General features: G+C 37.8%; 1 protein-coding gene across 1 annotated transcript in view; it reads right to left on the bottom strand.

The window, feature by feature from the left end:
- LOC122229956 (arylacetamide deacetylase-like 2) overlaps positions 1-14811 on the bottom strand; it is a 40207-nt gene that overhangs the window by 18165 nt on the left and 7231 nt on the right. Inside the window, exon 2 of the mRNA XM_042955563.1 lies at positions 11518-11740. Coding sequence (XP_042811497.1) covers positions 11518-11740 — 223 coding nt within the window. The remainder of the gene's footprint in view (positions 1-11517; positions 11741-14811) is intronic.

Consider the following 14811-nt stretch of genomic DNA (forward strand, 5'->3'; position numbering starts at 1 on the left):
TACATTATCTATGTCCTGATCTGTCAAAAAATAGAAGCTATCTAAGTCCTTTCTAGTTTATAAATATAAGTTCTCACTATCTATAAACAATACACAAATATAAAGCCAAGACACAGAATAAAGACACAACAGGAATTTGGCTGAACAAAATGTTGGAACATGCGTCCTGAATGATAATTTGCACATTTTTTAGGAACTACTGATCACAATCATTGCATTTGTCAATAAAGGGGAAATCAACATGATAATCAGGAGAACTTCCAAATATTTTCCAAAGTGATATTTTCCTATCTGTGAGCATTTGTCTTGTGCTAACTGAAGACCCAGGTAATGTGTATATAGATACTTGGATATTTCATAGACCTTATAAGAACTTTAAGGGTATTAATACATCTCTTTAGAGAAGCATCTGGGCGGCTCAGTCAGTTAAGCATTAGATTTTTGATTTCCGCTCATGTCATGATCTCACGGTTGGTGGTATAGAGCTCCATGTTGGGCTCTGTGCTGAGAACATAGAGTCTGCTTGAGATCCTCTCCTCTCCATCTCTGCTGCTCCCCTGTTTACACACTGTCTCTCAAAATAAATAAATTTTAAAAATGCATCTCTTTTGAGACAAATGAGGCCAAATTGGCCTCATTAATTTATCTTTTTATATATCTTAGAATATCTTAAAATGTATTTTATAAAGGAAGCATAATATTCCAACTACAAATGCCTAGTATAAATTAAATTATATGTGAACTCTAATTTACAGAAAACATTAAGGAGATAAAAAAGATATAGAAATACTGGGAAAGCGAGGAGCCAAGATGGCAGACAGCATGGAAGTTTTCTGTGTGTCGTGTGTCCATGAAATACAGCCAGACCAACACTAAATCTGATCTGAGGATTAACACAACAATCTGCACAACTTGAATGACAGAATTCAGCAGGTATGTGGCATGGAGAGGTGAACATGGGGAGACAGAAACCACAGAGGGCAGGGAGCTGCTTTTCATGCGGAGAGAGGATGGAGATGGTGGGCGGGGGGGAAGAATATGTGAAAAGCACTGCTCCCCAAAAGCAGCTGAAGAGAAAGTGGAAAATTGGAAACAGCCACAGGGACTGAACTAAAAAGGGAGAAAGGAGAAAGGAGAAAGGAGAGGGTTTAAATTCCATTAAGACTGTAAACAGGAGGAGTGCAGAGTCTGAAACTCCACAGCTCGATACTAGCAATGCTCTGATGGGAAGGGTGAATCCCCAGGAGCAGAGTTGGGTCCAGAAGGTTCTCAGGCCACACGGGGAGAACAGTTCCACTGCTGGAAGGACATTTGCTGGAGGCTGTGAGGCCACCTGGTCCCAGAAGACCCCAGAGAATGGCCCCATTCTCTGGCACTAGAACAAGATCATTTGGGGTGAAGCCTGGTGCCAGATGTCTGTTGTGATTTTCCAAAATCCCTGAAATGCTGCTGCTACACTATCTCACGAACTTTTTCCGGGGCAGGCTGGCACCTGGCCACATTCTCGGGGCACCGGCAGCAGCAGGGTCCAGCAAGTGTTCCTACATGCTGCCAGCACCCAGCCATTGTTCAATAAGACCCTTCACAGAGGGATAGAGACAAAGCCACAGTCCCTCAGAAGGGGGGGCTGGGGAAGGCAGCTGCATCTGAGACAAAACTCGGAAAGGAGGTGCTGCCTGGGGCTTGTTCATGGACAGTGTGAAAGTGGGGAGTGGATGGAAACCGAAGATGAAGGATGGGTGCGCGATTGCTGATCAAGGAGAACAGAGTTCCGATACTAGAGACTGGGTAGCTGGGTGTCACCATTTTCATCACTCCCACATATGCAAATATGCACCTACAAGCGCCACAACAATCCACTCCAGTAGGCTAGCAGTGCCATCTAGTGGAGGATGGAGAATGCCAACTAGCAGAGCTGTGACACTAAGCCCCGCCCAACTGGGTCACCCTCACTCTTCAAGAACACAAGTCTCACCACCTACTTAGTTTATGGTCTGTCAAGTGCTTCATACTTTGACTTATAGGGGAAAACGAAGTAATTTCAGTCGTATTTCAGTCTGTTAGCCAGTCCACCTATCCGATTTTCTTTTTTTTCTCTTTTTCTTTTCTTTTTATTGAATACAGAAAGAGAAAAAAATCATTTTATTATCATTTTTTATTAAAAATACTTTTTCTTTAAATTTTTTCTACTATATTTTTTACTTTTTTGTAATTTTTTCCAAACTCTATTTTACTACCGTCATTTCATTTTAGTCTACTTCAGTGTATTCATTTTTTAAAATTTTCAAATGATTTCCTTTTTTCTTTTTCCCTTTTCTCTAATCTATCAAGCACTTTCAACACCCAGACCAAAACACACCTAGGATCTAGCATGATTTATTCCATTTTGTGTGTGTGTTTGTTTTTAATTTTTTAATTTTAATATTTTTTTAATTTTAATTTTTTTTATTTTAATTTTTCTACCTCATTAATTCCTTTTTTCCCATCAAAATGACGAAACAGAGGAATTAACCCCAGAAGAAAGAGCAGAAAGAAACGACAGCCAGGGTCTTAACCAACACAGATACAGGCAAGATGTCTGAACCAGAATTAAGAATCACCATAATAAGAATACGAGCTGGTGTCGAAAATAGATAAGAATCCCTTTCTGCAGAGATAAAAGAAGTAAAAGCTAGTCAATGAAATTAAAAAATGCTAAAACTGAGCTGCAATCTCAAACAGATGCAGCGGTGGCAAGGATGGATTAGGCAGAACAGAGAATCAGCGATATAGAGCACAAACATATGGAGAATAATGAAGCAGAAAAAAAGAGGGAGACTAAGGAAAAAGAGCACGATTTAAGAATTAGAGAAATCAGTGACTCACTAAAAGGAACAACATCAGATTATAGGGGTCCCAGAAGAGGATGAGAGAGAAATAGGGGTAGAAGTGTTATGTGAGCAAATCATAGTGCAAAACTTTCCTAACCTGGGGAAAAACACAGACATCAAAATCCAGGAAGCACAGAGGACCCCCATTAGACTCAACAAAAACTGACCATCAGTAAGGCATATCAGAGTCAAATTCACAAAAGACTCAGGCAAGGGGAGAATCATGAGAGCAGCAAGGTAAAAAAAAAAAAAGTCCCTAAGCTACAAGGGAAGACAGATCAGGTTTGCAGCAGACCTATGCACAGAAACTTGGCAGGCCAGAAAGGAGTGGCAGGATATATTCAGTGTGCTGAATCAGAAAAATATGAAGCCATGAATTCTTTATCCAGCAAGGTTGTCATTCAAAATATAAGGAGAGATAAAAAGTTTCCCAGACAAACAAAAATTAAAGGAGTTTGTGACCACTAAACCAGCCCTGCAAGAAATTTTAAGGGGGTCTCTCTGATGGGAGAAAAGATGAAAAAATAAACAAACGAATAAATAAAGACCAAAAGCAACAAAGACTAGAAAGGACCAGCGAACTCCAACTCTACAAGCAACATACTGGTAATAAGTTCATATCTTACAGTACTCACTCTAAACGTCAATGGACTAAATGCTCCAATCAAAAGACAAAGGGTAACAGAATGGATTAGAAACCAAGATCCATCTATATGCTGTTTACAAGAGATCCACTTGAGACCTAAAGACACCTTCAGATTGAAAATAATGGGATGGAGAAGCATCTATCATGCTAGTGGTCAACAAAAGAAAGCCAGATTAGCCATACTTATATCAGACAATCTAGACTTGAAAATAAACACTGTATTGAGACGTAGAAGGGCATTATATCATAATCAAGGGGTCTATCCACAAGAAGACCTAACAATTGTAAACATTTATGCACCAAATGGGATAGCACCCAAATATATAAATCAACTAATCAGAAACAGAAAGAAACTCATCGATAGTAATAACATAATAGTAGGAGACTTCAACACCCCACTCACAGAAATGGACAGACCATCTATTCAAAAAATCAACAAGGAAACAATGGCTTTGAATGACACACTGGACCAGATGGACTTAACAGATATATTCAGAATATTTCATTCTAAAGCAGCAGAATGTACATTCTTCTCCAGTGCACATGAAATGTTCTCCAGAATAGACCACATACTGGGACACAAATCAGCCCTAAGTAAGTACAAAAAGATCGAGATCATACTGTGCATATTTTCAGACCACAAAGCTATGAAACTCAAAATCAACTACAAGAAAAAAATTGGAAAGGTCTCAAATACATGGAGACTGAAGAACATCCTACTAAAGAATGAATGGGGGAACCAAGCAGTTAAAGAGGAAATTAAAAAATATATGGAAGTCAATTAAAATGATAACGCCATAACCCAAAACCTCTGGGATGCAGCAAAGGCGGTCATAAGAGCGAAGTATATAGCAATCCAGGCCTTACTAAAGAAGGAAGAAAGATCTCAGATAAACAACCTAACCTTATGCCTTCAGGAGCTGGAAAAAGAACAGCAAATAAAACCCAAAACCAGCAGAAGACAGCAAATAATAAAAATTAGAGCAGAAATTAATGCTATCAAAACCAAAAAAACCCAGATGAAACCAGAAGCTAGTTCTTTGAAAGAATTACCAAATTGATAAATCACTGGCCAGTCTGAACAAAAAGAAAAAGGAAATGACCCAAATAAATAAAATCAAGAATGAAGGACGAGAGATCACAAACCAACACAGCAGAAATAAAAACAATAATAAGAGAATAGTATGAGCAATTTTATGCCAATAAAATGGGTAATCTGGAAGAAATGGACAAATTCCTAGAAACATATACACTACCAAAACTGAAACAGGAAGAAATGGAAAATTTGAACAGAGCCATTACCAGTAAGGAAATCGAATTAGTAATCAAAAATCTGCCAAAAAACAAGAGTCCAGGGCCAGATGGTTTTCCAGGGGAATTTTACCAAACATTTAAGGAAGAGTTAACACCTATTCTCTTGAAGCTGTTACAAAAAATAGAAATGGAAGGAAAACTTCCAAACTCTTTCTATGAAGACAGCATTACCTTGAATCCAAAACCCGACAGAGACCACACTAAAAAGGAGAACTATAGACCAATTCCCCTGATTAACAGTCCTCAAAAAGATTTTAGCCTACCAGATCCAACAATACATTAAAAAAGTTATTCAGCACGACTAAGTTGGATTTATACCTGGGATGCAGGGCTGGTTCTGAAAAACAGTTAACATGATTTATCACACCAATAAAAGAAAGGAAAGAACCATATGATCCTCTCAATAGATGCAGAGAAAGCATTTGACAAAATACACAAAGCTTTCTTGATAAAAACCCTCAAGAAAGTAGGGATGGAAGGAACATACCTCGAGATCATACAAGCCATATATGAACAACCCAACGATAATATCATCCTTAATGGGGAAAAACTGACAGCTTTCCCCCTAAGGTCAGGAACAAGACAGGGATGTCGACTCTCGCCACTGTTATTCAACATAGTATTCGAAGTCTTAGCCTCTGAAATTAGACAACACAAAAAAATAAAAGGCATCCACATCGGCCAGGAGGAGGTCAAACTTTCACTCTTCTAATATGACATGATACTCTATATGGAAACCCAAAAGATTCCACCAAAAAACTGCTAGAACTGATTCATGAATTCAGCAAAGTTGCAGGATATAAAATCAACGCACAGAAATTGGTGCGTTGACTGGGTTGCACAGAAATCGGTTGCATTCCTATTCACCAACAATGTAGCAACAGAAAGAGAAATCAAGGACTCGATCCCATTTACAATTGCACGCAAAAAAAATAAAATACCTGGAAATAAATCTAACCAAAGAGGTGAAAAATCTATACACTGAAAACTATAGAAAGCTTATGAAATAAATTGAAGAAGACACAAAAAAATGGAAAAAGATTCCATGCTCCTGGATAGGAAGAACAAATATTGTTAAAATGTCAATACTACCCAAGGCAATCTATATATCCAATGCAACACCAGCATTCTTCAGAGAGCTAGAACAAATAATCCTAAAATTTGTATGAAGCCAGAAAATACCCTGAATAGCCAAAGCAATCTTGAAAAAAGAAACCAAAGCAGGAGGCATCACAATCCCAGACTTCAAGCTGTACTACAAAGCTGTAACCATCAATTAATATATATATATGTAATCATCAAGACAGTATGGTACTGGCACAAGAACAGACACTTAGATCAATGGAACAGAATAGAGAGCCCACTAATGGACCTACAAACGTATGGCCAACTAATCTTTGACAAAGCAGGAAAGAATATCCAATGGAATAAAAGACAGTCTCTTCAGTAAATGGTGCTGGGAAAACTGGACAGAGACATGCAGACGAATTAACCTGGACCACCTTCTTCCATCATACACAAAAGTAAACTCAAAATGGATGAAAGACCTAAATGTAAGACAGGAAGCCATCAAAATCCTCAAGGTGAAAGCAGGCAAAAACCTCTTTGATCTTGGCCACAGCAACTTCTTACTCAACACGTCTCCGGAGGCAAGGGAAACAAAAGAGAAAATGAACTACTGGGACCTCATGAAAATAAAAACTTCTGCACAGTGAAGGAAACTTTTGGCAAAACTAAAAGGCTACCAATAGAATGTGAGAAGATTTTTACAAACAATATATCAGATAAAGGGTTAGTATCCAAAATCTATAAGGAACTGATCAAACTCAACACCCAAAAAACAAATAATCCAGTGAAGAAATGGGCAAAAGACATGTACAGACACTTTTCAAAAGAAGACATCCAGTTCTGGGGTGCTTGGGTGGCTCAGTCAGTTAAAGCATCCAACTTGGCTCAGGTCAAGATCTCAGAGTCTGTGAGTTCAGGTCCCGCATCAGGCTCTGTGCTGACAGCTCAGAGTCTGGAGGCTGCTTCGGATTCTGTGTCTCCTTCTCTCTCTGCCCCTCCCCCATTTGCACTCTGTCTCTCTCTGTCTCTCAAAAATAAACATTAAAAAAATTAAAAAAAAAAAAGACATCCAGATGGTTAACAGACACATGAGAAGATGCTCCACATCACTCATAATCAAGGAAATACAGATCAAAACCACAATGAGATACCACCTCACACCTGTCAGAATGACTAACATTAACAACTCAGGCAACAACAGCTGTTGGCGAGGATGCGAAGAAAAAGGATCTCTTATGCACTGCTGGTGGGAATGCAACCTGGTGCAGCCACTCTGGAAAACAGTATGGAGGTTTCTCAAAAGATTAAAAATAGAACTACCCTACAACCCAGTAATTGCACTGCTAGGTATTTATCCAAGGGATACAGGTGTGCTGTTTTGAATGGATACATGCACCCCAATGTTTATAGCAGTACTATCAACAAGAACCAAAGTATGGAAAGAGCCCAAATGACCGTCGATGAAGGAATGGATAAAGAAGATGTGGTATATATATATATATATATATATATATATATATATATATATATACACACACACACACACACACACACACATACATACATACATACAATGGAGTATTACTTAGCAATCAAAAAGAATGAAGTCTTGCCATTTGCAACAACGTGGATGGAACTGGAAGGTATTATGCTAAGCAAAATTAGTCAGAGAAAGGCAAATATCATACGACTTCACTCATATGAGGACTTTAAGATACAAAACAGATGAACATAAGGGAAGGGAAACAAAAATAATATAAAAATAGGGAGGGGGACCCGGGTGGCTCAGTTGGTTAAGCATCCAAATTCGGCCAGATCATGATTTCACAGTTTGTGAGTTCGAGTCTCACGTCTGTCTCTGTGCTGACAGCTTGGAGCCTGGAGCCTGCCTCAGATTCTGTGTCTCCTTCTCTTTCTGCCCCTCCCCAACATGTGCTCTGTCTCTATCAAAAATAATAAATGTAAAAAAAAATTAAAAAACAGGAAGGGGGACAAAACATAAGAGACTCTTAAATATGGAGAACAAATAGAGGGTTACTAGAGGGGTTGTGGGAGGGGGATGGCCTAAATGGGTAAGGGGCATTAAGGAATCTACTCATGAAATCACTGTTGCACTATATGCTAACTCATTTGAATATAAAGTAAAAAAATGAAATTAAAAATTAAAAAAAAAGAAATACTGTGAAAGCATTTCGACTAAGTTGGCAAGTTAAAATGTAAGAACCTGGAAATCTGAACACTATGCTAATGGATTTAAATTTATTAAGTGATAAAAGTGAAGAGTTTAGACAAAGAAATCATATAATCAGACTTGCATGATAGAAAGATCCAGTATACTAAGTGTAGAAGATGAAATAAGGTTGAGCAGGGAAGAGGCAGAGACATCACAAAAGATTATCTGTAAAAGATGACGAAGTACTAAATTGTGTTAATGAAGTCAAAATGTTCAGAAGTACAATGAATGGGATATGGTAATTAGATGTAAGTGCTAAGGAACTATAATTAATTGATCATAAGTGCTATTTACTGAGAGCATTCAATGTTGCTTTAGATCGATAGTGGTTCTTTTGTTTGTTTCTTCTGAGGCCATTCGGACACAAGACAATAAATTATACTCGGTCATGTGGAGCTTGAGATGTCTGTGATTTGTCCAGTTGTAATGTCTAAGTGATAGGTGTATATGTGGAATCAGGACTCAGGAACAGTGTCAGAGAAGCAAATTCAGGACTGGATGTCAGCAGCATGTGGGTATTTCGAGAAGATCAGGGATTGGAAAAGAGAGTATGTACAGTCAAATCCCAAAGATAGGGAGAGAATTCTGGGGGACAAGAATATTCATGAAGAGTAAGTATGGGAAACCTGTTATTTTGTTTGCTTGGTTTGTTTTTAAATGAGAGAGGGAGGGAGATGAGAAAACAATGAATAACAGAGGAAATCTAGGAGATACTTTGTCATAGAAAGAAAAAGGAGCAGCAGTGAGAATGTCAAAGAGGAGAAGAGACTAGTATTCATCAAATGCATTAGAGTAGAGAGATCGAGGAATTAATTAAAGTGGGTAAAGAAGGAAATAGGGAAGGCCTAGAACCTACAGTGTATACAAATTGGTCTGAGAAGGAAAGGGAAATCAAAGGGACTAATGAGACAGAGGAATTCATGGCCAAGTGGAAAAATATTTTTTCAAGATAAAAATGAGCATAACATGTTTTTCAAAGTTAAAAAGCAAAAAAACAGAGTATTGATGGAGATACACTGATGAAGCCAAATAAGAGGGAAAGAGGTATATGATATGGAGCAAAAGGAGAAAGAGTGATTTTGTCAACAGATTTTGTCTGATATTCCTGTGAGAATATTAGAAAGAAGTGAGCCAAGGATGGATATGGTGGATAACAAACTTACAGAAGGGGGGATTGAGCCAAGGACACAGTGTTCGAAATGTGAGGGCATACAATCCTTCATACCCTCTTTCCTCTGAAATAGCAACAAGCTTGCTCTCTAGCTGAGTGGGAGGCACTGGGAGGCCTAGAGTCAAACAGGCCGTAAGTGACACACGAATGAGAGACAGAACTCAGATACATGGGACAGGATTTCTGAGCCACCGCAGGGCACAGGTCATTGATCTCCACAAGCAGTCAAGCATAGTGTAGTGCCCGGATCAGTATCATCAACAGCAACTGGAAATTAATTTGAAATGCAAATCATCGGTCCCCACCATTACTTGTTGAATCACAAATTCTGTAGGCCAGGCCCAAGAGTTTTTAACAAGTCTACTAGGTCATGCTGAGACACTAAAATTTGAGAAGCACTGTCTTAGGGCTTCATACATTACTAGAAGTACGCCATGACTGTCCTTCCCTTCCTTGTCACAGTGTGTGCTTTAGAATTCACTTTCCAGAATCTTTTAAAATCTTTGAGAAAGAAAGCAATCTTTATGAGGACTTCCTGAAGGACATTCAGAATACCTGCTTCCCTGGATGTTATAAAATTCACCTATGAATCACATCTTTCCAAGAGTCTTGATCTTTACCGCATCCTATTACCTGACCTAGAATTGCTTTGACTGGGCTGCCCGGGGGGCTCAGTCAGTTAAGTGTCCCACTCTTGATTTCAGCTCAGGTCATGATCTCATGGATCATGACTTTGAGCCTTATGTTGGCCTCTGTGCTCACAACTCAGAGCCTACCTGGGATTCTCTCTCTCCCTTACCCCTACTGCATTCTCTCTCTTTCTCAAAATACATAAATTAAAAAAAAAAAAAAGCAGAATTGTTCTCACTAATTATTGTCTTGGAGGCAAGCTATCATCCTATACTTGTAAGGATGATAGTAAATTCAATAGTGACTATTGGGATGGTTTTCAGGAATCTACCAACCAACCAACCAACCAACCAAGGGACATGAACACAGGGACCAAGCCCCACCCACGAGTTTTGGTTAAAGTTGAATATTGCCTCCTGAGCTGGAATTACAAGGACTCAATTTTTCCCAGCTTATCCTACCCAAAACCCAAACCCAAATCCCATCATCCTTCTTCAAATGAGGACCTGTGGGGTCATCAAATGATTTTCAAGTGAGCCTGGCCAACTAAACTCTCTAACCTCTGTTTAAATCACGTAAATAATTTTCTTTTGACAAGTCACTATGAAATTTTACTGACTATATATTATTTCTAATTTGTTAGTTGTCAGAAAGCTAGGAAGGAGAAATCTGGAAAGCCAAAATTTCAGTCTGTTTTGGCCTTTTGTATATTCATCTGAGTGTTTGTGCCTCATCAATTTTCCATGCCAATTTTCTCTGTGACTAATCCTCACAACTTTTGTTTGGTGAAGTGTAGCTTCCTATATGCACATATTTTTATAAGGTTCTCACTATTTAGAACCCAATGAGGCTTAGAGAAAGGCAAAAGGTTAAAAAAAATAACTTCTTATCTGTTTATCTTTCCTCCATTCTCTTCATTTGTTTAATTAAATAGAATGGTGCCTCCTCCTGATATACCAGCACCATTCTATCAAAGAGTTTTCCAAAGCTTTCATGAAGGAAAATTTATTCATGTTTTTGGCTTGAATCTTCTACCTATTCCTCTTAAATCATAGCCAGAAATGAACGGGGAAATTAGACTTCATAAGAAGGAGTTTAATGTAACCTATGTCTATTTTGTGTTTTCCTTTAAAAGAATTGAGACTAGCTATCATTCTAAGCTTTACTAACTGTTAGCATTATTGTTATTGGTATTTACAAACTTGATCTTGTAGCAACCAACATGTGATTCCAATTTACTGTTTATAACATCCATATCACTTCAACGTTTCTGCTCCTGAATATATTCTAATGTCACAGAAAAGAAGTTGTACTAATTGACTCCTTCATGTCTTATTTTCGTTTGTTATGAGCTGATTCAATATGGAAGCTGAGAAGAAAGAGCTTATCAAAACCAAGCAAAACAAAAACAGAAATAATGGTCTGCCTATTTTTCTCCAAACATATGTCTATGTCTGTTCAATATCTAATATTTATAGCTATACTTATCCCTATTATACATATAAGTATGTATATTTATATTAAATATTTCTTATACCAAAAACATATTGCCAGTTATAGTTTTTTCCTTATGTGATAAACTTACTGAAACTTCCAAAGCAAAAACCACCACCATGAATATAGATGACAGCTGGTCTTCGGATTTCTGACTTTCTCTTTGGCAGGTACAAACGGACTGGAGTATCAACAAATGTTGTGTCGGTCACTGTGACATTTTCATCTGAGAGTGGCTGTGTATGGTCCAGACTGACTATCATGGAAATTAAGTCCCCATGTTTCATAATACCTAAGTTTTCAAAACACATATCCTGTAAAAGCAAAACAAAATTGAACATTTTCATCTTATATTACACCAAATGCATATAAAGAGAAAATAAAACATAAGGAAAATGGACAGAAATAGAATATTTGTAATATTTATTTCCAAGTAATACTGTATACACTTTATTCCATACTTTTTTGCCTTTGAAAATCTCAAGTATCCTGTATTTTATTAGTAACTGGGTCATTCAAAAGCTGTCAATTAACTGGCAGTTATTTTATAATTGTAAATTCTTACCTGGAAAATTTCCAGGTCTTATAACATCTTTTCTTTTCTTTTTGTTTTATAGGAATGTTGTCATATTTTTCTTCTTTATTGTTCATTTTATCTAATCCAAAATTTTAAAAGTTCTCTTATGCTCACACTAACAGTTATTTAATGCCCTGGTTATCTTTTTTTTTAAATGCTTTTTATTTATTTATTTTAATCCAATTTAGTTAACATTCAGTGTAGTATTGGTTTCAGGAGTTGAGCCCAGTGATTCATCACTTACATATAACACCCAGCGCTCAGCCCAACAAGTGCCCTCCTTAGTGCTCATCACCCATTTAACCCATACTCCCAATTACCTCCCCTCAAACAATGCCCAGTCTGTTCTCTGTATTTAAGAGTCTCTTATGGTTTGTCTCCCTCTGTTCTTATCTTATTTTTCCTTTCCTTCCCCTATGTTCATCTGTTGCATTTGTTAAATTTCACATGAATGAAATCATATGGTATTTGTCTTTCTCTGCCTGACTTATTTTGCTTAGCAAAATATATCTATCTCTATCCATATCGTTGCAAATGCAAGATTTCATTCTTTTTCATCACTGAGTAGTATTCCAATTTGTGTGTGTGTGTGTGTGTGTGTGTGTGTGTGTGTGTGTGTATGGGTGTGGGTATATGTATATATACACACACACATACCCATACGCACATACATACACACCATATTTTCTTTATGCATTCATCAGTTGATGGACATTTGGGCCCTTTCATAATTTGGCTATTGTCACTATTGCTGCTATGAACACTGGAGTCCATATGCCCCATCAAATCAGTACTTTTGTATCCTTTGGATAAATGCCTAGTAGGGCAATTGCTGGATTGTAGGGTAGCTCTATTTTTAATTTTTTGAGGAACCTCCACACTGGTTTCCATAGTAGCTGCACCAGTTTGCATTCCCACCAGCAGTGCAAAAGTCTTCCTCCTTCTCCACCTTCTTGCCAACATCTGTTGTTTCCTTAGTTGTTAGTTTTAGCCATTCTGACAGGGGTGAGGTGGTATCTTGTTGTGGTTTTGATTTGTATTTCCCTGATGATGAGTGATGTTAACCATCTTTTCATGTGTCTGTAAGCCATATGGATGTCATCTTTGGAAAAGTCTTTGTTCATGTCTTCTGTCCATTTCTTCACTGGATTATTTGTTTTTTGGGTGTTGAGTTTGACACATTCTTTATAGGTATTTCATATTAACCCATTGTCTGATATGTTATTTCCAAATATCTTCTTCCATTCTGTAGTTTGCCTTTTAGTTTTGCTGATTGTTTCCTTCATTGAGCAGAAGCTTTTTATCTTGATGAGGTCCCAATAGTTTATTTTTGTTTTTGTTTAATGCCCTGTTTTCAACTTTAAATAGCTGTGTCCTAGCACCCAACCCCCATCTCTCAAATCCCATATTTGATAGCACTGAAAAAAAAATATCTCCCTGTTATTTCTGATAACTTTTCTAGGAAATTCGTGACATGTCACTGGGCAGTTTACTCAAAAGAAAAAAACTTAAAAATACATGGTCAATAGTACATCACACACATTCCTACAATTATTTCAGAGTATGGTATTACAGGGTCTTAGAGAATGTCTAATTCCTATACTTTAACAATGAGGAAGCATGCAGAAGCCCTAAGTTGCAGCCAGTAAAGGTCAAAGCCAAATCTGCACTCATTTTTCCAGACCAACCACTTATACCATCACTTACTGAGTATATAATCTGAAGCAAATTACGCTCTACCTCAATTTTTTATCTATACAATTGTAATCATAATAATAACAACAAATCCCTCAGTGGGCTGTTGTATGATCTAAGTGAGTTAGGACTTCTAATGTACATAGAGGAGTGCCTACTACATGTATGCATTTAATGAATCTTGCCTTATTTAAGTATTCTTTTTTTTTTAACTTTTTTTTTTAATTTTTTTTATTTTTTTTATTTTTTAATATATGAAATTTACTGTCAAATTGGTTTCCATACAACACCCAGTGCTCATCCCAAAAGGTGCCCTCCTCAATTCCCATCACCCACCCTGCCCTCCCTCCCACCCCCCATCAACCCTCAGTTTGTTCTCAGTTTTTAACAGTCTCTTATGCTTTGGCTCTCTCCCACTCTAACCTCTTTTTTTTTTTTTTTTTTTTTCCTTCCCCTCCCCCATGGGTTTCTGTTATGTTTCTCAGGATCCACATAAGAGTGAAACCACATGGTATCTGTCTTTCTCTGTATGGCTTATTTCACTTAGCATCACACTCTCCAGTTCCATCCATGTTGCTACAAAAGGCCATATTTCATTTTTTCTCATTGCCACGTAGTATTCCATTGTGTATATAAACCACAATTTCTTTATCCATTCATCAGTTGATGGACATTTAGGCTCTTTCCATAATTTGGCTATTGTTGAGAGTGCCGCTATAAACATTGGGGTACAGGTGCCCCTATGCATCAGTACTCCTGTATCCCTTGGATAAATTCCTAGCAGTGCTATTGCTGGGTCATAGGGTAGGTCTATTTTTAATTTTCTGAGGAACCTCCACACTGCTTTCCAGAGCGGCTGCACCAATTTGCATTCCCACCAACAGTGCAAGAGGGTTCCTGTTTCTACACATCCTCTCCAGCATCTATAGTCTCCTGATTTCTTCATTTTGGCCACTCTGACTGGCATGAGGTGGCATCTGAGTGTGGTTTTGATTTGTATTTCCCTGATAAGGAGCGACGTTGAACATCTTTTCATGTGCCTGTTGGCCATCCGGATGTCTTCTTTAGAGAAGTGTCTATTCATGTTTTCTGCCCATTTCTTCACTGGGTTAT

The sequence above is a fragment of the Panthera leo genome, chromosome C2 (assembly GCF_018350215.1).
Source record: "Panthera leo isolate Ple1 chromosome C2, P.leo_Ple1_pat1.1, whole genome shotgun sequence".
In the NCBI taxonomy this organism is placed as follows: domain Eukaryota; kingdom Metazoa; phylum Chordata; class Mammalia; order Carnivora; family Felidae; genus Panthera; species Panthera leo.